The following is a 24,218-nucleotide window of genomic DNA, read 5'->3' as shown; positions in this document are numbered from 1 at the left end:
ACGTGTTTGAAGCCACCGGGTCGTGAAGTGGACGCAGCCACGTCCTGCCGTGTACAGAGTCGTCAGGGACCCTGTGTTGTCCACCGTCACGTCGCCCGGTGGCTGTTCACAAGTGCATCTGACAGACCCTTGGTCACGGCGGCTCGTCTCCGGCTCCGACCCCCTGCCACCCTCTGCATGCTGCCGGCCCTGGGGACAGTCTGCAGGCCCTGGGGTCCCCGTACCTGGGCCTGTGGGTCCGGGAGCTGGACCCTGGCCTTGGGCCCGCGCTGGGCCTCCGTGGCCACCCACCCGGCCTCACCCCCGCCCAGCGCTGCAGGGTCGTCTCAGGGGCCCCGCACACTCCCCGGTCCCCTCCGGGAGGCCTGGCCAGGCCAGCTGCGCCGCCCATCATGAGGGACAGCGGGGACGTTTCTGTCCACGCCTTACGGTGCCTTCGCGTCCTGTGACAGGTGACATCCACCCCGAGCCCCTTCCCGCGTCCTCCTGCTCACGTCGGGCGTTAGAAAACGCAGCCGTCCCTCAGCCACGGGGGCTGCTGGGGTCCCGGCTGCAGGACCCCCTCAGGTTCCCAGCCTCAGAGCCCCGTCCTGGCCTGAGAGGACCCTGGGCACACGCTGCCCCCTTAGAGGACGGCCACGGTCACCGCTCGGTTCCGGGTGACGGAGGGGAATGCGCCCCGGGGCAGCCCTGTCTGTTTGTGGGGGGTGGGGGGGGAGAAACTCATCCCGGCCCTTTCCTTCACTTGGGTTGAGGCTGGGTCTCGCCAAGTGGCCTCGCTGAGCTGCTGAGGCTGGCCTCCGACTCGGCGGCCTCTTCCCACAGCCTCCCGAGTTGCTGGGTTCAGGTGTGAGCCGGCCACGCCCAGCTTCCACCTGGAGCCTGTGAGCAGCTCGGCGGGGACCCTGGTCCCGGGACCGTCGCCCTCTGGGTCCCGGGCCGTCGCCCTCTGGGGCTGGGCGGGAGGCTCTCTGCTGGGCCTCAGCCCCTGGATCCCCCGGGACAACCGGAACCTGCCCTTCCCTTTGGAAGGAGGCCAGGGCCTGGGAGCCCCGTGACCCCGGTGACGGCCGGGGAGCATCTTGGTGTCCTCTCCCTGCTGACGGCCGAGGCCGCGTCCTGCTGTTCCCCTGGCGACCGCAGGGCCGTGTGCCACCCGGGCAGAGAGCAGATGGCCGGCCCCCTCCGCCCCGTGATCCCTACATAAGGCCTGGTTCCTGGGGAGTCTGTCCCGGGCTCAGGCGCCTGCCGAGTGGCGAGGGTCCCCAGCTGGCGCCCGCACGGGGCCGGCGCTCCCTGGAGCAACGACCAGGGGCTCAGACGGGACCATGGGCTCCGCGCTGGACCCCGCCTTCCGCCTCCTGCAGGAGCACGCGCACGGCTTCATGGTGTCCCAGGTAGGAGCCCGCGGGGCCACGGTGGGGGTGGGACGCGCTGCGCCTCCCGCATGGCCCAAGGAAGAGCCGGTCACCGCCCAGGGCCCCGTGGGGACCTCCCATGGAGTTGCAGGAGGGTGGCCTTGAAGCTGAGGACCAGCTGGGCACGTGGCGCTCGCCTGTGGTCCCAGCGCTCAGGAGGCCGAGGCAGGAGGCTGGTGAGGTCAGACCAGCCTGGGCCACAGCGAGGCCCTGTCTCTAAATAAAATGCAACAGAGGGCTGGGGAGGGGGCTCAGGGTCGCAGGTCCCCGAGGTCCGTCCCCAGTGCCCCCCAAATGAATGACAGCTCCCCTCCCCCGGCTCTCGGTGCTGTGGGGGCCACCCTGTCCAGGCCTGGGCAGCTCCTCTCCAGCGGCGGCTCTGGTCAGGGAAGGTTCTGGTCCTCTGCTCGGGCTCGGTGCCTGCCGCTGCAGGTGCAAGGGCGGCTGGTCCCGGGGTCAGCTCAGGGTCAGCTCAGGGACAGCTCAGACGGAGCTTGTCCTCCACCCACGCTCACGGCTGTCCTGGTCCCCTGCCCGGTCAGACCCTAGGGCTCTGCAGCGGTCACCTGAGAGCCGGGAGCCTCTGCCCGCAGGGCGCCGTGTCCTCCCTGTCTGTCTGTCTGTCCCTGGTCCCTCGCCCTCCTAGGGAGGACCCGGCCCTGTGCTCCCAGGTGGGTCCCGAGTCCCAGGAGAAGAATGTGGTCACCAGAGGGGACACCGTGTGACGTTAGTGAGCAGCAAGGGTCACCCTGCACGGGCAGCCCCTCCCCAGGACGCCCAGGCCCCGAGAGGAGCCCCGTTAAGAGCCGTCCCCGCGCACAAGGTCCGCAGGGCAACGCAGGGCGGTAAGACGTCCCCACGGAGGACGTCAGCGACACAGCCCCCTCCAGCAGGCCGTCATCAGCTCACGCCCAGGGTGACGGGGCAGCCCCCGTGACAGAGCCTTGGCCATGCAGGGTCCCCAGAGGAGAAGTCACCCCCCAGCAGGACCCAACAGAGAGGGGGCGGGCAGCTGGGGGGGGGGACGCGGTCCGTCCCTGGGACAGAGGTCACGGCCCGTCCCGGGCAGCCAGTCAGTGAGACCCCAGAGGACAGGGGCCAGCCCACCTGGCGGCCAGGAGGGGGCCCAGTTGGCAGAACAGGGGGCTCCGCCCCGCGGTCTCAGCGCCCGCCCACCCCGAGCCAGATCGCACTGAGTAGGAGGTCGGGCCGCGTCCCCCAGCGCCCCTGGCGCCCGCTCGACAGAGCAGGTGGCCGGAGCAGCTGACTGGGCCCCAGCTCCCGACCCGACCCTCTGACCACCGGGAGGATCACGCGACCTCGAGAGAACCAGCTGGACACAGGGCTCGCGCGGTCACTACAGCTGCCCCCACAGGACGCCCCCAGGTCTCGGGCGTCCACAGCACGGCCTCCAGCCTCCTGAACAGGAGGAGGCCAGGGCAGCCTCGCAAAGCCAGCAGCTGGTGCCGCCCCCAGAGGACAGCAGGAGACCCGGGGACACAGCAGGCCACCAGTGAGGGCCACCCGGAGGGGACTGCAGGGACGGGGAACTGTCAGGGCTGTGGGTCCACTACTGTCATCGTCATGAAAACACAGTGGGCAGGTTCACAATAGTGTCGTCGTCATGCTGCCCTCTGCTGGGCACAGGCTGCACGCCGTCACCCAGCGGCCCTGGAGGCTGAGGCACAAGGACCGCAAGGTGGAGGCCAGCCTCAGCAACTCAGCAAGGCCCTGCCTCTAAGTCAGACCAGAGAGACCTGGGAGGTGGCTAAGCACCCCTGGGCGCCGTCCCCACCCCCCAAAAGGAGGGAGGGAGGACATGACCTCGGTGTCACGGGCAGAGGGTCAGCCAGCGCGGGAGGGAGAGAGGGTTGACCCGAGTCGTGGGACGCGGTGGGTCCATGTGGCGCAGCGCCTCTCGACTCCCTACGGACAGGCACCTGTGTCCTAGGGACCCACCTGCTCAGATGCTCCACAGAGGTGGCACTGTCCCCTCCTAGTCTTGGGGACGTCTCTTTTTCCGTTTGACCTGTTTCCAAGGTTGAGATGTCGTAGCCTGAACGGGGGCTTCCTTCCTTTTTCATGGCTGAACACTATTCCACCGTGCAGATGGCCACATTGTGTCTGTTTTCATCCCTTGGTGGCCACTTGGGCCGCTCCTCCCTCTGGGCTCTGGGACCCAGGTGGCCACTCTCCTACGCAGACAGCCTTGGACCCCTGCTTCTCATTCTTTTGGAGTCATGCTCTGTCATATGACAGTTCTACGTTGAATCTGAGAAGCGGCCACCTTGGCTGGGGTCACTGGGCTGGAACCCAGGGACGCCCTCCACTGAGCCCGCCCGCAGCCCTCTGTATTCATTAGTTCAGGGTCTGATTCCGGAGGCTGGCCTCCAACTCGCCTTCCTCCTGCCCCGGCCTCCCGAGCGGCTCGAGCGACACCCACGTCCAGCTGCCCGCTTGGATTCGGGGAGTCTGTCATGGTGTCACAGTGCGTCCCGTCCGAGTGACAGAAATAAAACACAGTAACAAAGGAGTCAGACTTCTCCCTCCTCCGCAAGGCACCCCGGGCCGTGTCCACCGCCTGCCCAGCCCTGGCCACCCCCCTGTGTCCACTCTTGGACGTCTCATCCCGATTCCGGGGGTCTCCTGGGCCGGCTCCTGCCCTCAGGATGACGTCAGCGGATGGCCCACAAGGTCACCCAGGACCCCGACCCGTGCCACCTCCTCTCAGAGCAGAGTCCAGTGGCAATAGTCCCCGTCACCAAGGGAATCAGAATCAGGGCCTCGGGGACCCAGCGCTGTGGGTGACCCCCGGCCGGTCACCAGGACGCCCCCGGTCACCAGGTCGCCCTGGCCTTTCCGCAGGTTCTCTTCGCCGCCTGCGAGCTGGGCCTCTTCGACCTGCTGGCGGAGGCCCCGGGGCCCCTGGACGTGGCGGCCATCTCCGAAGGCCTGGGCGCCAGCCCCCGGGGGACAGAGCTGCTGCTGGAAGCCTGTGTGCCCCTGCGGCTGCTGGACGTGGACACCCGCGGGGGGACGGGTGAGCTGCCGTCGTGGGGGAGGGCGAGGGGGCCAGCGGCCACGTTTGCCAGCGGGTCACCGTGGACAGCTGCTCCCCGCCCACCAGGGGCGCTGAAGGGCTTGCGGCTCTTCTCGGTTTGCCCTTGGGAGGCGGTGGGCCTTTAAGGGGTGGAGCCTAGCGGGAGGTGAGGTCACGGGGGGCGTGGCCTCCAGGGAAACACTGGGACCCCAGTCTCTTCCTCGGTCTCTCTCTGCCTGATTCCTGGCCACCTAGAGCAGAGCCGCTGTGGTCCACCACGTCCTCCTGCCATGAGGCCCTGCCTGGCCACAGACCCGATGGTCACCACAAGTGACCAAGAGCCAAAAAAGTACAGTTTCGTGTTTTTTCAGTTGGTTTTCTATGGTTCTTGGTCACAGTGACGGGAACCGGGAAGGGGCAGGCCCGTGTCCCTCCGCTGAGGGGCACTGCGAATGCAGAACCAGGTCCCTGTGGTCCTCTGGGCGCTGACCCCGAGGTGTGTACCTCTGACCTGCGGCATCCACCACGTGTCCCCGTACTGCTCAGGGTCGGGCGACCCCCGGCAGCCCCACCCCCTGGACTTAGGGAGAGCCCGTGCCCTGTTCCAAGGGTCACTGGGGGGGCCCTGAGAGAACCCCGGGGGACGGGGCAGCCGCCCCTTCTTGGAGCCGGGACTCGCCCCTCGAGCCTACGTTATGGGAAGGGCGCAGAGCAGGTGGCGCTTGGTCCCTGCCCGCACTGCGCCCTCACCCACGGGGACTCTGCGCGCACTGCGCCCTCACCCACGGGGACTCTGCGCGCACTGCGCCCTCACCCAGGGGGACTCTGCGCGCACTGCGCCCTCACCCACGGGGACTCTGCGCGCACTGCGCCCTCACCCAGGGGGACTCTGCCCGCACTGCGCCCTCACCCACGGGGACTCTGCGCCCACTGCGCCCTCCCCACGGGGTCCCTGCGCGCACTGCGCCCTCACCCAGGGGGACTCTGCGCGCACTGCGCCATCTCTGCGCCCTCACCCACGGGGACCCTGCGCGCAGTCCGCCCTGGCCGAGCGCACAGGAGTGAGGAGGCCCCGCAGCGCTGCCCGCTGCCCATCCGCGCCCGCTCCTCCCGGCCGCACCACCCGCAGGGCTGCCCCGGGGCGTCGTGTGGAGGTCTCGTGCCCAGCGCTGGGGACGCCACGCCGCCGTGACGTCCACTGACGGGTCCCCGCCCTCCCCGCCTGTCCAGCCCGGTACGCGAACTCGGAGCTGGCCCGCGCCTACCTCACCAGCCGCAGCCCCACGGGCCAGCGCGCCATGCTCGGGTACCTGGGCAGCACCACCTACCGCTGCTGGACTCACCTGGCCGACGCCGTGAGGTGGGCGGGCCTCAGCCGTCCCCGGGGTGGGGCCGGGGCTGGGGCGATGACCCCCGGGGAGGGGCAGGTGCTGGTGGCCAGCAGGGGAGCTGTCCACGGTGCGCCCGGGTGTGGTGGACCAGGGGCCCTGCAAGGGGGGGGGGGGCTGAGCCTGTGCCCAGATGCTGGGCCACCGGAGAGCTGCACCGGAGAAGCAGTGGTCAGCTCTGCAGGGGACCGGCGGGGCCTCCCACAGGACAGTGTGTGCTGCACATGGGACACAGGGTGAGGGGACAGGGCACCTCTGGGTGCTGCCGCGGATGCTCACAATGTCCGAGGGGTGACGACACCTTCCTGCTCCTCAGACAGGGCAGCAACCAGTACCAGAGGGCCTTCGGGGTCCCTGCGGGGGACCTGTTCTCGGCCATCTACAGGTGAGAGCCCCAGCCGACTAACGGTCCTTCCTCAGGTCCCCTGCACCTGGAGGGACGACGCACAGGGGCACCCGAGGTGTCATGAACAACACGCCCTCCCACTGCCCTGTCCCCGTCCCCGTCCCCGAGGGCACAGATCTGGTCCTGAGAGGGGCCGTCTGCCCTCCGTCCAGGCTCAGGCACCCAAGCCCAGCAGAAAGTGGACGTGGGGTCCCAGGTCCCCAGAGCTGCCCGTCCCCGCCCCGACTTGGCTCACACTGGGACGGGGACCAGCCGCTGGGGAAGCTCTGGTGTCCAGGCGTGGTACAGTGGCCCTTCGAGGGACACCTCCCCTGGGGTCAGACTGTAGCACAGTGGCCCTTCGATGGCCATGTGCCCGGCTTCTCTTCCCTTCCCTCCCTCCCTCCGTTCTGTCCCCTCCCTCTGGGAAGCAAAGCCACCGAGAGGCCTCTGCACAGCCCCAGGGACCCCAGAGCTCTGGGCAAGACCCCGTCCCCTCCTGCCCTGTCCCCTCCTGCCCCGCCCCCTCCAGTCCTGTCTGTCCTCCCTCTGGGCCCTGGGGGGGCGGGTAGGCGCTGCCCTCACCTCCCCTGAGGGACCCTGGGGACCCCTCTTCCAACAGGAAAAGGCCCCGTGGCAGGTCCTGCAGGGGACCGTAGCGGGCGCCGAGGCCCCTCCAGCTTCCCGGAGCTGGCACCTGGTGGCCGCACTAGGGCTGCCCGCGTCCAGTCCTGGGGTCCGGGTGCCGCGTCACCCTGCGAGGTGTAGGTGCGGACCCTCTGTCTGAGCCTGACCAGCGCCGTCCCGCACCCAGGTCCCCGGCCGAGCGGCTGCAGTTCACGCGAGGCCTGCAGGAGATCTGGAGCGTCGACGGGCGGCGGGTGCTGACCGCCTTCGACCTGTCCCCGTTCCATCGCATCTGCGACCTCGGGGGTGAGTGTCCTCGGACGCGGGCGCTGTCCTTCCTGCTGTGTCCGGGGAGAGTATTCACCACGGATTTCAGGGGACGCTCTGATGCCTGGGGTCTTGCAGAGGAAGAGGAAGAGACTGGGGTCCCAGTGACCTGAGGGGCTGCCAACCCCAGGACTGGTCAGTTCCTACAAGTAGGGAGGGAAGCTCCTTCAGGTAGCTTGGGTGTCACTGTGCCCAAAAGACCCAACAAGAACAATCAGAGGCGGAAGAGTCTCTCTGGGGCTCACGGTGTCCGAGGTCCAGTCCCTGGTGGCCGACTCCGTGGCTCTGGGCCAAGGGGAGCAGAACAAGATGGCGGCAGGGCCTGGAGGAGGAGGGCAGCTCAGGACAGGGCACCAGGGAGCAGAGAGAGCTCTGCTCACCAGGGACAGGACAGAGACCCCAAAGGCACAGCCCAGGGACCCCCTCCTCCAGCCACACCCCACCTGCTGCAGCCACCACCCAGTGAGTCCATCCAAGTGGATTAATCCACTATGAGTCTACACCTCTCACAACCCAGCTGTCTCCCCTCTGGACCGTCTTGAAGGGTCTCCCGTGAGCTTTAGGGGACCCCGATGTCTGCACCGTAACACTGACCTGACCGTCCTGTGAAGGCCAGTCCCTCCTGGGCACACACCCAGCCTCCTCTTATAGGTCGACACCCTCCAAGCCAGTGTCCACTCCCTCCGCCGCCCAGGGTCACGGACTAAACAACTAGGGACGTTCTCCGCCAGACTGTCACTCAGACTCTCCCAACTAGCCAGTCCCCGCCTGCCCACCAGGGTCAGCAGTGCACGGTGGGCCACCCAGTGCCTCCCCGTGTGGCCCTGTGACACTCAGCTTCTGGCCGCTGCAACGCAGGCCGGAGACATCCGACTGGTCAAGAGAAAAGTCAACTCTGGGTCCCCGTCTTGGAGGCTGGGGCCTTGGGGCAGCCGCACATGACGGCGGGCGCCTGTGGCAGAGGAGAAAGAGAAGAGGACGAGCCTGGGGTCCCAGTGACCCTGCAGCACACTGGTCCAGTGACCTCAGGTCCCCACTAGGTGCCGCCACCTCCCGACAGCTCCAGGCTGGGGACCCAGCCTCTGACCGTGGCCTGCGGGGACAGTGGGGAAGCAGACTAGCCCCAGGGCCTGCCAGGCTCCCTCATCTGGGGAACCCGCACCGCAAACCTGCTGGCCGCCGGCTGCCCAGCCGTGGCCACAGGGAGCCGGAGTTCTCCCTGGACCTCCGCGTTCGGAGCAGGGAGCCTCGGGCCTTCAGGGAACGCGGACATAGAACACGGCGAGCTCCTCGGGGCTCAGGGGAGGCTCCACGCAGGACACTCTCGTCCCCTGGGGACGGCCATGGGCAGGAAGACCACGCCCCAGATGGACAGTGCCTCCCTTCCCTGCCTGTCGGAGCCTCGGGCCCTCGCTCTGAGAGCGCCACTCAGACTGAACGGAAGACCCACTGGGGACAGTGCGCAGCCTGTGCACCATCCTGGGGACCACCCCGTGCACCATCCCGGCCTCCACAGCTGTGCACCATCCTGGCCTCCACACCCCATGCGCCATCTTGGTTTTTACATCCCACGCACCATCTTGGCCTCCACGCCCTGAGTGGCCTCCACACCCTGTGCACCATCGTGGCCTCCACACCCCGTGCGCCATCTTGGTTTTTACATCCCACGCACCATCTTGGCCTCCACACCCCGAGTGGCCTCCACACCCCGTGCGCCATCTTGGTTTTTACATCCCACGCACCATCTTGGCCTCCACACCCCGTGCGCCATCTTGGTTTTTACATCCCATGCACCATCTTGGCCTCCACACCCCGTGCGCCATCTTGGTTTTTACATCCCATGCACCATCTTGGCCTCCACACCCCGACTGGCCTCCACACCCTGTGCACCATTGTGGCCTCCACACCCGTGCGCCATCTTGGTTTTTACATCCCACGCACCATCTTGGCCTCCACACCCCGAGTGGCCTCCACACCCTGTGCACCATCTTGGCCTCCACACCCCGAGTGGCCTCCACACCCCGTGCGCCATCTTGATTTCCACCAGGGCCCTCTGGCCGTGCTAATGGAGGGTGCCCGGGTGGATCTGTGGTTCTCAATGGCCCTTGGAGACTCGGGCTGTGGGCCACACTGGGGCCACCCACAGGGTCCTGGGAATGGCTCTCCTCACAAGCTTTGGGCGTGCCGCTGGTCCATGGGCCTCCCGGGGACAGACGTGGTGTCCCTCAGCCCGAGCCTGTCCTCCCGGAGGGCAGGAGGCCGGGGCAGGAGGATCGCGGGTTCAAAGCTCATCACTCAGCGAGGCCCAAGCCACTCAGCGAGGCCCTGGCTCAGCATAAAAACAACAAAACAAAACAAAACCTTTTTTTCCTTTTCTTTACCCGCGCCCTGCCTCAGGCACTCTGTGACAGTGACAGATGGCCCGGTCCAGCCCAGATCCAAGGGCCACACGCAGGGCCTGTTCCACAGGCTGAGGAAGGTCCCCGAGAGGCACGGGAACCGAGGCCCGAGCATCCCGTCCTCACCGTCCCCGGGCATCAGAGCCACCGCTGGGACACCTGGCTCTGCGCCAAGAAAGGGTCCCCAAGCGGCTGTGCCTGTTGCTCAGTGCGTGACGCTGGGCACGCTCCATGGTCCTCAGCTCCCTGGGCCCATCTTTGTCTGTGTGTCCGTGGGTCAGGGACAGTAGCTGCTGCACGGGACACCGTCCCCGGTGGCTACCGGTGTCAGAGCACAGCGGCCGCCGTCCGTCCCTGGCTGGGCAGCAGCGCTGGCCCAGGGGACACAGTTAAGTCAAAGGCTGTGCCGAAGGTCGAGGCCTGGCGACCCAGCCGAGAGGGCCACCTGCACCGGGGGCTCGTGGGTGGGGAGCACCGTGTCCAGCCTGGACCTGGGGTGGCCACACTGGGTGATCCGCGGCCCCTGGACGCTGTCCCCCTGACGCCTGTGGTCACTTCCAGGTGGGGCCGGGGCTCTGGCCCAGGAGTGCGCCTGTGTGTACCCCGGGTGCCACGTCACCGTGCTCGAGGTCCCCGAGGTGGTCCAGACGGCGAGGGCCCACCTCCCGCTGCAGACGGAAGGGCAGGTTGGCTTCCGTGAAGGTAGGTGTCGCGGGACACGGTCCTGGGGACGCCCGGGGGGCCCACGTGACCTGGCGCACGGACCCTCCAGGTCCCCTCATCCCGTGTCATCGGAAGTCCCCAAGCCCCACGTTTCGGTGACTGTCCCGAGCGGCGTCCGTCCCACCTCCTCTGCGCCCGGGACCTAGGCAGCGCCAACCGCCGTCCCCGAGGGTCACGCTCTCCTGCCGCGTCCTCAGGGTCAGCCGAGGACAGAGAGGGAAACCAAGTCTTATGGACAGCTCGCGTCCACTCGTGCAGGGCGCGGCCATCGGGCGTCCAGCCTGTGGGCTCTTCCCAAGGAGACGGTCACTGCGGGCGACAGTGGCAGGCGGCGTCCAGTCTGCACGGCGGGTGCCCGCCAGGCCTGGGGGGGGCTGTCCATCATCTGTGCCCCCGGGGGACGCTGTTAATGTCCAGGGTGGCCCCGGGTCCCCAGGGAGGGACCACACAGACCCCTGGACGTCCTCGGCTGGGCCTCCAGGAAGCCGGCCAAGGCCCGCGCTCTGGCTCGGGTGCAGGGCGCGGCCAGCCCAGGGTCAGGGCTGGACACAGGTGGCCGCTCCGAGGTGTCCTCCCGAGATGGCGCCTGTGGATTTGTCAGGAAAAAGTAAGATTTTGAGAGTCGAGTGCTGGACGCCGTACAGGCTGCGAGCTGTCCCTGGGCGTCCCTTGGTCAGCTCGGAGGGGCCCTGACGGGCAGCAGGCTCAGGACAGCTTCTCAGTGGCAGCCGCTGGGGCCGCGTCTGGGGCTCTGTGGCCATCGCCTGTGTCCCCGGTTGCACTGGGAGACGGTCACCCGGGCTGCCCAGGGTCCGCCTCTGCAGGGCTGGACCTGCTGGTCACTGTGAACGCCGGCTGGACGGGACCCTCCTGTGTGTTGCAGGGGACTTCTTTGAAGACCCCCTTCCCGAGGCCGACCTCTACATCCTGGCCAGGGTCCTGCACGACTGGTCAGACGAGAAGTGCTCCCGGCTGCTGGCCAGGGTCCACCACGCCTGCAGGCCCGGTAGGGGACAGGGCGGGGCGCGGGCCTCCTGTGACGGGGGTGGGGACGTCCCGCAGGCTGTCCTCCCAGAGGAGTGCTCACAGCCAGACTGGCCTCGAGGGCCATCGGACACTAGAGCCACCTAATCAGGGAGAAGCCGGGGACTCCTCATGGGCCAGAGTCCGTCACGTGTCAGCGGACTCCTCCATGGGACGGGGACAGTGCCCCGCTCTGCTCTGAGGCCACCGTCCTGGTGGCCCCGGGCCCTGGGCACGTTCTCTGTGTCCTGGGGACAGTGCCCAGCTGTCCCCTGAGGTCACCCGTCCTGGTGGCCCCGGGCCCTGGGCACGTTCTCTGTGTCCTGGGGACAGTGCCCAGCTGTCCCCTGAGGTCACCCGTCCTGGTGGCCCTCGGGTCCTGGGCACGTTCTCTGTGTCCTGGGGACAGTGCCCAGCTGTCTCCTGAGGTCACCCCTCCTGGTGTCCCCGGGCCCTGGGCACGTTCTCTGTGTCATGGGGACAGTGCCCAGCTGTCCCCTGAGGTCACCCGTCCTGGTGTCCCCGGGCCCTGGGCACGTTCTCTGTGTCATGGGGACAGTGCCCAGCTGTTCCCTAAGGCCACCCATCCTGGTGGCCCTGGGCCCTGGGCACATTCTCTGTGTGTCCTGGGGACAGTGCCCATCTGTCTCCTGAGGTCACCCGTCCTGGTGTCCCCGGGCCCTGGGCACGTTGCGGGGCCCGGGGACAGTGGCTTGTCCCCCAGGTGGCGGCGTCCTGGTGGTGGAGCGCGTGCTGGACGCGGACGGCCGGGGCCCGCTGGCCACGCTGCTGGGCTCTCTCAACATGCTGCTGCAGGCCGAGGGCCACGAGAGGACGGCCGCCCAGTTCCGTGCGCTGCTGGCGGCCGCCGGCTTCGGGGGCTTTGCGCTGCGCAGGACGGGCGGCGTCCACGATGCCATCTTGGCCACCAAGGCGCGGCCCTGACCCGGCCACCCTGGGGCCCGAGGACAATAAAGAGACGTGTGTCCCTCCCTGGTCTCTGCTCGTGTGACGGGGGGGGGGGGGGGACGGCCACCGTCATGGCTGCGTCTCTTCCTTGCACAGGGAGACGTCCCCGGGCTGAGGGACCGGGCGGGAGCCCAGCTCTGCCGTGACCGTGGGCAGGTCCCCTGTCGTCCGAGGTCCCCGGTGGGGCGCAGTGTCCTGCTCACGTCCTGACAGAGCTGACAGCCCAGCAGGGGACACACCGGGGACGGTCCTCTCTGCCTCTGTCCTCCTCATGTCACCTCACATACCCCCACGGGGACACCCGGGCAGCTCAGCTCCTGTGGATACAGGGACACGGGCAGAAGACCCAGAGGAGGGGACAGTGACGTCCCTGCCAATTCCTCACCCACTTCCCCTTGGGGCTCCGCCAGCCTGGTTCTGGGGACGGGGACGGGGCTTCTGGTCACACAGGTGTCCTTATGGGAAAGAGAGAGAAGAGGGCCACAAGACAGAGGGGAAGCATGTGGCAACAGACAGGGTGACGCCAGGGGACACCCTGCAGCACTGAGGCCAGCCAGGGGCCGCCCTGCAGGTGGGGCCCAGAGAGGGTGCTCGGTCTCCTCAGGCGCACAGCACAGAGAACCACCACCCAGCCGGGAAGGTCCACTGCGGTCACTCTGGGAAACCTGTGGGTCACTGTGACCGCACGGAAGCGACCCCGGTAGACGGTCCTAGAGTGGCTCCGAGGACCGTGTCACCGTCTCCCGGGGATGACCTGGTGTCACGGGGACCTTCTTGCTAAAGGGAGAGCGAGATTCTGGGTGGCAGCTCCCAGAGGGGCCGGTGCGTGGACTGGGCAGCAGGGTCGTGCCGGGCCTGGGGAGGAGCCTCTCTGCCTTCTCCCTGGGTGCTCAGGACAGCCTTGGGGACAGGGTCGCCATGGCGACATCCCGGGACCCGGGGCGGAGCCGTCTCGGCATCTGCCGGCAGGTGGCGCCGTCGGCGGCTGAGGGACAGGCTCGCGCGCTCGGGCCCAGGCTGTCCATCAAGCCGGCGGGGGGCGGGGCTGGGGACCCGGGGACCGAGGAGCGTCCTGTGTGTCCCCTGGCTGCCTTCCGCACTGGGTCTCACGACACCGTTTCTACGTCTCTTCGTCGTTTCCCTCCAAATGGCGAAGCCGATTAAATCCGCGGCTGCGGGTTCCTTAGGGAGACTCCCGGGGGACAGGGCGACCTCAGGCCAGGCGACCCCGAGCTCGGTGGCCCAGCCCTCTTCCTCGTCCCCAGGTCCCCAGGATGGGGGTCTTCGTCAGCGGCCCTGGGCGGGGGACACGGGGACCTGGTTCCTGGGGTTGCTCCTTGACCTGTGGCCATCGAGGGACAGACGTGCTCACAGCTGCCCCAGAGTGGGGACCCCCCCCCAGCATCACGATTGCTGCAAACCTGTTGGACGTCAGAGCTGTCACTCAGGGTGACAGGCAGGAGCTTATTGAAGGAAAGGGGCAGGGGACACTCTCAAGGGACAGAGGGGTCCTCTCAGAGAGGACAGGGACAGCGTGCCCCTCCTGCCCTCCAGTTTTATTGGGGTCACAGAGAAGTCTCCAGAGAGCCCCGCCCAGGTCTCCCTCCTGACTTTGACGGACAGCAGGGTGACATCACACTCTCCAGTCCCCACGGCCATGGCCACTCTGGGTCACCCTAGCCCCTGCTGCCTGGTTCTCAGTGGAACCTGTTCTTGCAGATTTTAGGGTTGGAGGAAGGGTCCTCGTCTCCCTGGGTCCCGGGACCCGGTCTGTGTCGGGGTCCCAGATGTCCCCCCTTCAGTGTCACCTGGCTCCTCTCAGGGACGTGACTTCCCGCCTGCATGTCCCCTGCAGGTCACAGGAGGTGTGTGAGGAAGGTGGCGGAGCCTGTGCCCGGAGGCCAGGCAGGGCTGCAGGTCCAGGGCTTCTGGGAAGGAGGCTGTGGGGTCAGCACCGGGGGCCACTGATAGAACTGTCCCCTGGACCTCGTGTCCACCATCTGCACCCGTCTGTCCTCTGTCACTACTGCTGGTCAGAGGGAGAAGTTGATGATTGTTTATTTATTTATTTGGGGTACCAGGGATTGAACTCAGGGACACTCGACCCCTGAGCCCCGTCCCCAGCCCTATTTTGCATTTTACTTAGGGACAAGGTCTCACAGAGTTGCTTAGGGCCTCGCTTTGGCTGAGGCTGGCTCAGAACTCGCGATCCTCCTGCCTCGGCCTCCTGAGCTGGTCGACAGGTGGCCAATGTCGGTTTGTAAACGGAGCAGGCCCTGCCGATCCTTGCGGGGCACAGAGTCCCCGAGGAGGGACGCAGGAGAGTCTGCAGCCTCCCTTGCAGTCCAGCTTCCTGTACTTAAATCACTTAGTCCCCAAAGTCCAAGGTCAGAAATGCCGGACCTTCCAATTCCCAGCTTTTCCAGAATCCACAGACCCTGGTCAGCAACGTCCGTAACCTGGGGTTTTCCCGTGTACAGTGGCGCTCAGACATTGCAGGCAGCCCAGGAGGAAGCTGGTCCTGGGGAGGGCGTTGGGTCCGTGGCCCCTGCTGCCCCCTAGTGGGTGGGCATTAGCCACTGCCTCTGGGGTCAGAGCTGCTTCTCGGGTCACAGGAGGCTGGCCAGCCTGAGGGCAGTCTCCTGCCTCTAGGTGTGGGTGGCCGGCCCTGCAGGGCGCCCAGAGGGGGGACCCTGCTCTGCACTGACCTGGGGGCTTTCCAAAGCCCCTAGGAGAGGCCGAGGTCCCCCACGGTCCATCTGCGAAGGGCTGCGAATGCTGCCTCCGGGGTCCTCGAGCACCGGGCCCCAGGGGACCGCGTCCTCTGCCCACATCTGGGACCCGTCAGCCAACACGGTCTGGGCACAAGTCGTCCCTGAAATAGTCGGTTGCTGAGCAAAGAGTCGCCGAGAAGTTGCATTTTTAGGAAGCGGAGCGGGAGGAGGCTCGGAGCGCAGGGCGCTGGCCCCGGGATGCCGGATCCGTGGGCCAGGCCGGGGCTGCAGGACACAGCGTCCAGCTCAGGAAGTCCGCAGGGCGTTGCTGGCTGCCAGGGACCAGGCGGGGGACAGGGAGGGGCTCGGGATGTCCTTTGGGTTTGGGGGTGGGTGACAACGCTCTGGGGTCCGCAGAACGACCCTTGCCCACAGTTCTGCAGGCCGGTGCGACTTAGACGGTGACTTCCGCGCTGCTCCGTCCCTCTAGGACCGTTTCTTGGGCCCCTGCGCCCTTGGCTGGACGCTCCGTCCCCCCTGGAGCCCCCCACTCCTCTCTCCCAGGTCTCTGTCCCACGGGCTGCAGCCACCTGTCGCCTGCCTTGCTCAGCCCCTGTGGGCACCTTAGGTCGTCCCCTCTGGCCACCGAGCCGGGCGGTGCGTCCCCACGGGGAGCCACCCGGTGCCTCTCCGGCGTCTGCCAGCCCTGCGGGAGGAGGGGTCAGGCTGAGCCGCAGACGGCGCCTGGACAGCCAGGTCCTCGGGACACATGCCATGGGAGCTCGTGCTGGCCGGCCAGAGGCAGCAAAGCTGTCCAGACCCGATCCCGGGCGGGGTCCAGCTCCCTGGACAGCAGATTGTCCTGCCGTCGGTCCAGGGCCTCCCCTGCAGGCTGGTGTGCACCTTTAACCAGCAGGAACCGGGCTGGGGCGTGGGGCGGAGCCTGGGGCGTGGGGCGGGGCCTGGGGTGAGGGGAGGGGCCTGGGCCGTAGGGCGGAGCCTGTGGGCGTGAGGCAGAGCCTAGGGTGCGGGGCAGAGCCTAGGGCACAGGGCGTGGCCTGGGGCGTGGGGCGGAGCCTAGGATGGGGGCAGAGCCTAGGATGCAGGGCGGAGCCTGAGGCGTGGGGAGGAGCCTGGGGCGTGGGCGGAGTCTGGGGCGTGGGGCGTGGCCTGGGTGGGGGCGGGGCCACCTCCCAGCAGCGGCCGCCCCTGGCTGCAGGTCCTGGGCTCAGGAAGCCTCCGTTTCCTGGAGACGGTTGTGGTTTCTCAACGGGGGAGGTGTGTGTGTGTGTTTAGGGGGGGTCCTGCGTGTGTGCACGCTCATGTGCAAGCATCTGCCTGTAGGCGTGCAGCGTGCGTCGGAGGTGTGTGTTTTCTGTGTTTGTGAGTTCGTTTCTGCACGGCCGTGTACATGTGCACGTGGCAGGGTGTGCGTTGGCACGCGCTCACGTGTGTGCATGCTCGCGGGCGTTGGCATAGGTGTGGCCACGTGCGCACGTTTGTGGGTTTGCAGGACTCTTTGTGCACGCGAGGTTTTTTTTTGCATTTGTGTAGGTCTGTGTGTTTACCTGTGCGTGGGCCTGTGTGTGTGTGTGTGTCCGTTTGCCCTTGTGTGTACGTGTATGCTTGTGTGCATCATTGTGTTTACGAGTGCACTTCTGCACGCACTGCACATGAGTTTGCGTGTGGGTGTGTATGAGTGTGCGTGTGTATCTGCATGCATCTGTGCTTTTTCCTGAGGTGCTGGGGGTCAAACCCCGGGCCTGGCCCGCGCGAGGCAAAGTGGGTACCTCGAGCTTTGTCCCAGGGTCCCCTCTGTTCCGTTTCTGCATCTGCGGAGAAACCACCAAGAAAACTGGGGTTGACCGGTTCCCAGGGGCAGCGTTTCCAACTTCCATTAAAATTCCCTGAGCACATTCTCACCGTGGCCACGGAGGCAGCCACTGGAGACCCGGGGTAGAGGCTCAGGAGGCTCGGGCAGCCTGGGGCCTTGCTTTGCAGAGCCGTCGTGGGCGCAAGGAGGTGGTCTCCAGGGAAGAGGCCATCGGTCACACACAGTGCCCAGCGCTGTGTCTGCAGGTTTCACCCCCCTCCAGCATCGGATTTTTCTTTCTTGCTTTTATCCAAATGGATCTGCAGCCTTCTTGGTCCAAGGCCTCCTGAGAGGCTGAGGCTGTCCAGTGGGTCCTCCTCCCAGCAGCCTGCAGACTGGCCTCGGCCTGCCACCCTGCGCACGTGCCCGGAGATTGTCTCTGCGCATCTCTGAGCTGTCCAGGGCCCGCGGGAGATGGGCTCCGTGACTGGATGACTGACAGCCAGAAAAAGCAGGATCTTGAAGAAATATTTGCACACGCCTGTTCAAATCTGCAATGTCCCCAACGGCTGGGGGGAGGAAGCCATCCGGCGCCCGTGCATGCACGAATGGATACAGAGAATGGTGTGTGTGCGGCCAGGTCACCTAGTGGAATATTATTTGGCCTGGAAAAAGGAAGGGGATTCTGACGTCTGCTAAAGCGGAGGATCAAGCCGGTCAAGAAAGGCCTCAGGCTGTAGGAAGCCACTTGTGTGGCGTCCCGAGAGTTGTCATATTCCTAGGGACAGAAGGTAGAATCGTGGGGGCCTGGGGCGTGAGGGTTTCAGGGGGGCAGTTTCCTGTGGAGGATGAGAACTGGAACTGCGAGGCCCTATAATCCCTTAATGCCCCTCAGCTGGCCACGTCACACCCGCTGTAATGTCGCAACTACGTCAGGTGCGTTAGGCCTCAGTGTCCAGCACGGCACGCTGACGCAGCCCGGGCGCGATCCCCTGGGGTGGACACAGCGCCGGGGCCTGAGATCTGCGGCCACACTGGGAGCCGGAGGCTCGGAGCCTCTGAGCCTCCAAGGAAGGCCGGGTGTGCCATGCACCCCCCTGTGTCCCAGAGCAGGACCCCCGTCTCCCGCACCCGTGTGACAATCAAAGCCCAGGTGGATGGAGGGGCGCTGGGGTCTCGGGGGGGGGGGGTCGGGGTGAGTGGGGGGCGGGGTGGAGACCTGGGAATAGGGTGGGGGGCAGAGGGGAGGAGACTTGGAGATGGGGAAGGGGCTTAGTGTGGGGGAGGGGAAGAGGAACGGAGGAGGAGACCTGGGAACGGAAGGATTGGGACACAGAGGAGGATGGGTGACCTACGAGTGTGGTAGGGGACACTGAAGTGGGAAGAAGGGACCTAGGGATCGAGGGAAGGGCGTGGGAGTGGGGGAGGGGCGTCGGGCTGGGGGAGGGGCACAAAAGGGGGAGGGGCATAGGAGGGGGAGGGGCATAGGAGTGGGGGAGAGGTGTGGGAGCGGGGGAGGGGCGTGGGAGGGGGAAGGCATAGGAATGAGGAGGGGGAGGGGCGGGGGAGTGGGGGAGGGGATATAGGAGTGGAGGGGGAGACCCGGGAGTGGGGAGGGGACCTAGAGGTGGTGACTGTAGGGTGGGGACAGAGGACGGGGCTCGGGCACACAGGGATGCGGAGGGGTCCCCGGGCCTGGCCTGGGGGTCCAGGAGCGGAGGAGGGAAGGACGCGGAGCTGGTGGCCCTGGGGACACTGGGACAGCGAGCCGCAGGCGTGGGGTGGCGCCTGCGGTCTGCAGCGGGTGGCCCTGGGCTGCGGCCCTGTCCCTCAGAGGCCGGGCGGGGCGCAGGTGCGGCGGCGGCCGGCAGGGGGCGCGCGCGGCCCGCGGTTTGCTGGGCGCCGACCGAGCGCTGGGGGTTCCCCGCGGTCACAGCTGTCGCCTGGGGAGGGGGACCGCCGTGCCCTCCCCGCCCTGAGTCACCCCGCAGGCGCTCAGGTCCCCGCGCCCCGCCCGGCCTCGCCCCTCCCGGGTCTCAGGCGACATCTGGGGAACGGGGCGGGCGCTGCTTGGTCTGCACCCGGGGGACCCCATGGGGTGGAGGCCACTTCTCGGTCCCTTCGGGAGGCCGCCTCTGCAGACCTGGTGCGCACAGCTCGGCGTGGACATTTCCCGTCTGCAGGTCCAGGGCGCCCTTGAGTGACAGGCTTCCGTGTCCAGGGTGTGGACCGGTGCTGATGGGCAGAAGGTGGACGTGTGTCCCCATGCCCCCCCCCCAGGTGGCCCCCGAGGCTGCACTTGGAACCCCCCAGGCCCCCTGCAACCTGGCTCTCGGGAAATGCCCCTGGCCATTTGGACCTCGGAGACCGCAGGAGGCGGGCACCAGGCCACAGCTGGGAGTGACCGCCTGGCTGTCACACAGTGTGCATGACATCAAGGACACTGCATGGCAGAGCCAGCTTGGGGACAGTGTCATTGAGGCCCCCAGACTGCAGAGGCCACGGGTCCTGCACAGAGAGGCCGCCCGCGCCTGTCCCTGTGGGTCACTCTTTGGGGAAGGGCCAGCCTGCGCCAAGGCGCATTTCGGTCTCGGCGTCAAGGTCGACATGAGTATGTGAGTGGGCGCCTCGGCGTCCCCAGCTCTGTGACCGCCTGTGGCTGTGGCAGGTCATTCTGTCACGCGAGGGCACCTTGGTGTGATGGCAAGGTCCGTGTCTAATTGATGTCCACGTCCCGTCATGGCCGAGCCGCGTGGCTGTGTGGGTGTCCCTGATGCCCCCACCTGCCCCGCCTCCCGGCCTCCTCCGCAGCCGCGTCATCCCAGAGACTCGGGAGGCTGAGGCAGGAGGATCGCAAGTTGGAGGCCAGCCTCAGCAACTTACTGAGGCCCTGGGCAACGTAGGGAGACCCTGTCCCCAAATAAAAAATATAAATAAAAAGGGTTGGGGACGCGGCTCCGGGGCCAGGTGCCCCTGGATCAATCCCTGCTACCAAAAATGGGGGAAAAAAAATCAGTTGTGGGGAAAATTCACATAACATGACATTTCCCACTTTGGTCATTTATCAATGTGCAGTGTCATCGCTGCTGGTGTGAATAATGTCCCCTGAAGAATGTCCCCCACATGGGGACAGCTGGGTCCCCAGCATGACCCTCCTGGGGGTGTCGGAATGGACCCCCGAGCCCACGGAATCTCAAGTCTTCCATTCTGGGAATATTTCAAATAAAAAGGCCCCGTTTGGGAATCAGAAACCTAGGACTTGCGCTTTTTTCCTATCAGCGGACGTTCGTGTGGTGCCCTAATTATGTTCTTAATGTATACCTCAGTGTCGCACGACTCGGCAACCTGGATCCAACCCCAGGAACCACCAGACAAGTCGACCTTCTGTCTTTGTAAGCTGAAGACCTCAGGCCGTCCGTCACAGTGACCGCGATCGCCACCCAGCGTCCACTGAACCACCATACGGTGAAGCACCAAGTCCTCCTTCCGCCTGCGTGGGTTAGAGGCTTAGTCAGAGGCCTGGATTAGGGGCCTGGGTCAGGGCCTGAATTAGAGGCCTGGGTCATAGGCCTGGATTAGAGGCCTGGTCAGAGGCCTGGGTCAGAGTCATGGATCAGAATTCTGGGTCGGAGGCCCGTGTTAGAGGCCTGTGTTAGAGGCACAGGTTACAGGCCTTGGTTAGGGGCCTGGGTCAGAGGCCTGGTCGGAGGCCGTCTCTGGGGCAGCTGCTGACCTTCCCGTTGCCCTGACCTCATCTGTGCTGGCTGTCCAGGGAGGAAGGAGCCCCAACCTCCCCAGTGCCTGGCCTCTGACTGAGGCCCCGTGAGCCCGAAAGACGGTCCAGAGGACAGTGCTGGGGATTGTTCCGGGGGAGGGCGGTGACCCAGGGGCCCGCAGGGACAGGACATAGAGCAGCAGGGACCCCGGGCATCTTTACGCCTCCGTGGGACCCAGGGGGGGTGACCCTGAGGAAGCAGGAGGGGACAGAGGGGCTGACCCGTGGCCACACACCGACGGCCGCAGATGCCCATTCACGTCCCCCAGAGGACCTCGAGTGACACCGTGAAGACCTTCCTCAGGGGTTTCTGTGCCTCGACTGAGAGGCCTCAGGGCCCAGGGGCTGTGAGAGGTCCCTGTCCCCAGAGGGACACAACCTGAACCCCTCATAAGCTTCCCGTGTTCCTGGTCTGGTCCAGCCGATGGGCTTCTGGGACCCCGGGTGGCCCAGGGACGCCTGTGTCCCAATCCTCGGGGCCCCCTCAGCGTCTAATTTTGATAAGGGTCCAGCAACCCTGGACGTCCCCCAGAGGAGGCCGGGATCCAGCCTCCATAGATCCTCCTTATAGCAGGTCAACCTCCCCCTGTGGACTCTTTTTTGGGGGGAACCAGGCATTGAACCCAGGGGTGCCCAGCCGCAGAGCCCACCCCAGACCTGTTAATTTCTTATTTAGAGTCGGGGTCTCCCTACGTCACTTAGAGCTTCGCTCAGCCGCTGAGGCTGGCCTCCCACCTGCCATCCTCCTGCCTCAGCCTCCCGAGGCGATGGGGAAAATAGACATTTTAAAAGCATCTTTCAGGCCAAACCTTGGATGGCCCCGATTTGCAGATCGTCCTGGCCTTGGACAGAGCTCTGGACCGTGCCCAGCGGGAGCCTCAGGGGACGTGGTGCCAGGCATCTCTCGCCACCGAGTGGTATTTTCCCCGTCCTCTGCACGGGGCCGATGGCGCCTGATGGCTATCACCAAGTGACACAAAGCCCCGTGGGAACGGAGCCTGGATATTCCCGGGAAAACCGCCGAGAATGTCAGACCTCGGTTTGCCCCGTGACAGTCCTGTCTGTCCAGGTGGCCGTCACGGCCCAGGTGGGGTCACTCCTGGCTCCTGGTGTGTGGGGCCCAGAGAGGCTGCTCCACCTCCTGCAGCGCACAGCACAGCCCACCCCAGAGCACCCCCAGCCCCAGAGGCCCCCAGTGCCCAGGAGACCTGCAGGACAACGTGTGCTCTGTCCCCCCAGCTCCGTGGCCTCCGGGAGACGAGGCCAGCTCTGGTGACCGCAGAGCACCCGCAGTTCCTGGGGCCGAGGACAGGTGCGGTGACCTCGCAGGGCGCAGAAGGGGCGCTTGGGCTCCGAGTCGCTGCAGACCTGCTGTCCCCAGCCAGGGCCGCGTGGCCACGGTCAGCAGCAGCCGGCGGCGGTGGAGGCCCCTCGAGGTCTCCCTTTCTTGCAAGAGGCCATTTCGCGCAGGCGCAGCGGGTGCGGCCGCCCTCCCCGGAGCCGCGGTGTCCGGTGGACACGGCGGAGCCCTGCGGCTGGAGGCTGCTGGGCCTCTGCCCCTGCTGTCCGCCTGGTGGACGGTTTGGTTTGTGGCCTCGCAGGGAAGCGGAGGCAGCGCACTGGGCGCCCGGGTCGCGGAGGCCGAGCTGCGAGGCCGAGCGCATCCACCTCGGGGAGGGAACCCTCCGCCCCGGGCTGCCCCGAGCCCCGGCCTCCTCTGGATTGTCCCTTCTCCTTGGGGACCTCCAAGATGGGTTTGTTGCGCACAAACCATGCACCTGGCCTCTGGGGACAGTGGCACCCCGTAAGGCGAAGTCCCCAGCCTCGGGACACTTTGAAGAAGGCGCCGCGGATGCGCAGGGTGGATCCCTGGCTTCGCCACCTGATGCCGCTGGCCTCTCTAGAGGACAGCTGGGCAGGCGCTGGGCATTCTGCAGAGTTTGGGCGCCTGGGAACCGACGGGGACCTCCCCCCAGAGCCGTCAGAGTTGATCTCAGCGAAGGAAAAAATGTCCTCCCCAGACTCCAGCCGGGGACCCCTGGAGAGGTGCGAGGCCCAGAGCGGAGGACCGAGGAGGTGCCGGCCTGCACGGTTGCCCATGGAGGGTGCTGACCCCAGACGGTGGCCTAAGGGTGATTTGTCCTCTGAAAGTTCAGGCACCAGCCAGCTCTGCTCGTGGCTGTGAGACTATTTTTTTTTTTTTTTTCAAATGAGATGGACATTTAAGTCAGCAGGACGCCCCTCTCCCTGGGGGTCTCCAGAAGCAGGTCTGAGGTGGCCCCTGCCCTTGGTGACTCCATCTGCCGTGATGTGGTCACAAGAGCCTAGTGAATGCCGGGGCCGTGACTTTGAACCTCAGAACTGTGAGTCCAATCAACCTTTTTTGCTTTGCAGACACGCCTGGCCTCGGGTATTTTGTGGTAGTCACTGAAAATGGGTTGATTAAGGTTTCGCTGCTCGTCCCAGCTCAACGGGGAGCCCGGGGCCACTTAGATCCACGACGGAGGGTCTAAGCTTCCAGTCCAGGAGAAGCCACAGGCCAGGAATGGAACCGGCTGGTCATCTGTGTGTCCTTATGTCACCAGTGATCCGTGGTCCTGGAGGTGGGGACACACAGACTGAGGGTTCAGGGGTTCAGTCTGTGGTTGGCCGATGCCATGGCTCTGGCCCAAGGGGAGGCAGGACATCATGGTGGAAGGGCCTGGAGGAGGAGAGCAGCTCAGTCAGGAGACGGAAAGGGAGGAGGAGAGTCACATGGGTAGCCCTGGGGACCAAAGAGGAGAAGGGCAGAACTCACGCGTGCAGGATTTGGTCCCAATGAGCCCAAGAGGCATGCACAGCTGTTGTGCCATAATGCACTGAGCAATGGTGCGTTCCAGTGGATTAATCCACTGATTAGTCTACACCCCGTGTCCTTGCACCCCTGGGCTCACCGTGCATCGAGTGCCACCCTCCAGCAGCTGGCTGCGGGAACCCCCAGAGCGGCTCCCAGGGGCACAGAGAACTTGGCTGATTTCTTTTCCCCTCCTGGGAACGTCACAGTTGGAGGCTCATCCCATTTGGTCAGGGGAGACCTACGTGTCACCATGAGACTGAGCCTCATCCTGGTGCCTGGTGACACTTCCCTTCTCCACCCTGAAAGGCTTCCAAGCCAGCCCCATCCGAGGGTCACCCCTTAATGGCAGCAGACGGGCGGCTGCCCGCGGTGTCAGGAGGGACCTGGGTCCACTCGTGCGTGAAGTCGCCTGCTCAGGAAGGACGCAGCTTGGCTGGACCCCGGGGACAGCAGCTCCTGGAAGGGGGTCACACATGTAGACTCAGGGTCGCGGTTGGAACCGGGAGCCAGTTTCCCGTCAGCTTTTGGAGAGAGCCATGAAGACACCCTACGGAAGCAAGTAGCATGGACCAAGTTCAAGGTCCCTTCCCTTGGTCCCCCCTGTCCACCCTGAAGGCAGCCGAGAAGACACAGGGTGACAGCAGGGCTGAGAGCAAACCCAGCCAGGGGGACGCTACTTGTGGGTTCACGTGTCACAGCAGCGAGATGTCATGGTGGGGGCCACCGTGAGGACAGGAGGGGACGCAGCCCTTTCCCTGGAAAATCCCATGGGTCTTGGGTG

General features: G+C 66.1%; 1 protein-coding gene across 1 annotated transcript; it reads left to right on the top strand.

Annotated features, from left to right (window-relative positions):
* Nucleotides 1-1,328: 1,328 nt before the first annotated feature.
* LOC114106913 (acetylserotonin O-methyltransferase) lies at nt 1,329-12,275 on the top strand. Its single transcript, XM_027954106.2, has 8 exons — nt 1,329-1,397; nt 4,284-4,458; nt 5,689-5,818; nt 6,163-6,231; nt 7,046-7,164; nt 10,146-10,286; nt 11,191-11,313; nt 12,055-12,275. The coding sequence occupies exons 1-8, from the start codon at nt 1,329-1,331 to the stop codon at nt 12,273-12,275; spliced, it is 1,047 nt and encodes a 348-aa protein (XP_027809907.2).
* The last annotated feature ends 11,943 nt before the right edge of the window (nt 12,276-24,218 follow it).

This window comes from Marmota flaviventris, chromosome Y (assembly GCF_047511675.1).
Source record: "Marmota flaviventris isolate mMarFla1 chromosome Y, mMarFla1.hap1, whole genome shotgun sequence".
In the NCBI taxonomy this organism is placed as follows: domain Eukaryota; kingdom Metazoa; phylum Chordata; class Mammalia; order Rodentia; family Sciuridae; genus Marmota; species Marmota flaviventris.
Note: the sequence above shows the minus strand (reverse complement) of the source record. Positions and strands in the feature narration are given on the sequence as shown.

What these genes read in the sequence shown, in the direction of transcription:
- LOC114106913 (XM_027954106.2), top strand. Translation starts at nt 1,329, where the DNA reads ATGGGCTCCGCGCTGGACCCCGCCTTCCGCCTCCTGCAGGAGCACGCG. An exon ending in ACGGCTTCATGGTGTCCCAG is followed by an intron (nt 1,398 to 4,283) that starts GTAGGAGCCCGC and finishes GCCTTTCCGCAG; the next exon opens with GTTCTCTTCGCCGCCTGCGA. An exon ending in CTGTTCTCGGCCATCTACAG is followed by an intron (nt 6,232 to 7,045) that starts GTGAGAGCCCCA and finishes TCCCGCACCCAG; the next exon opens with GTCCCCGGCCGAGCGGCTGC.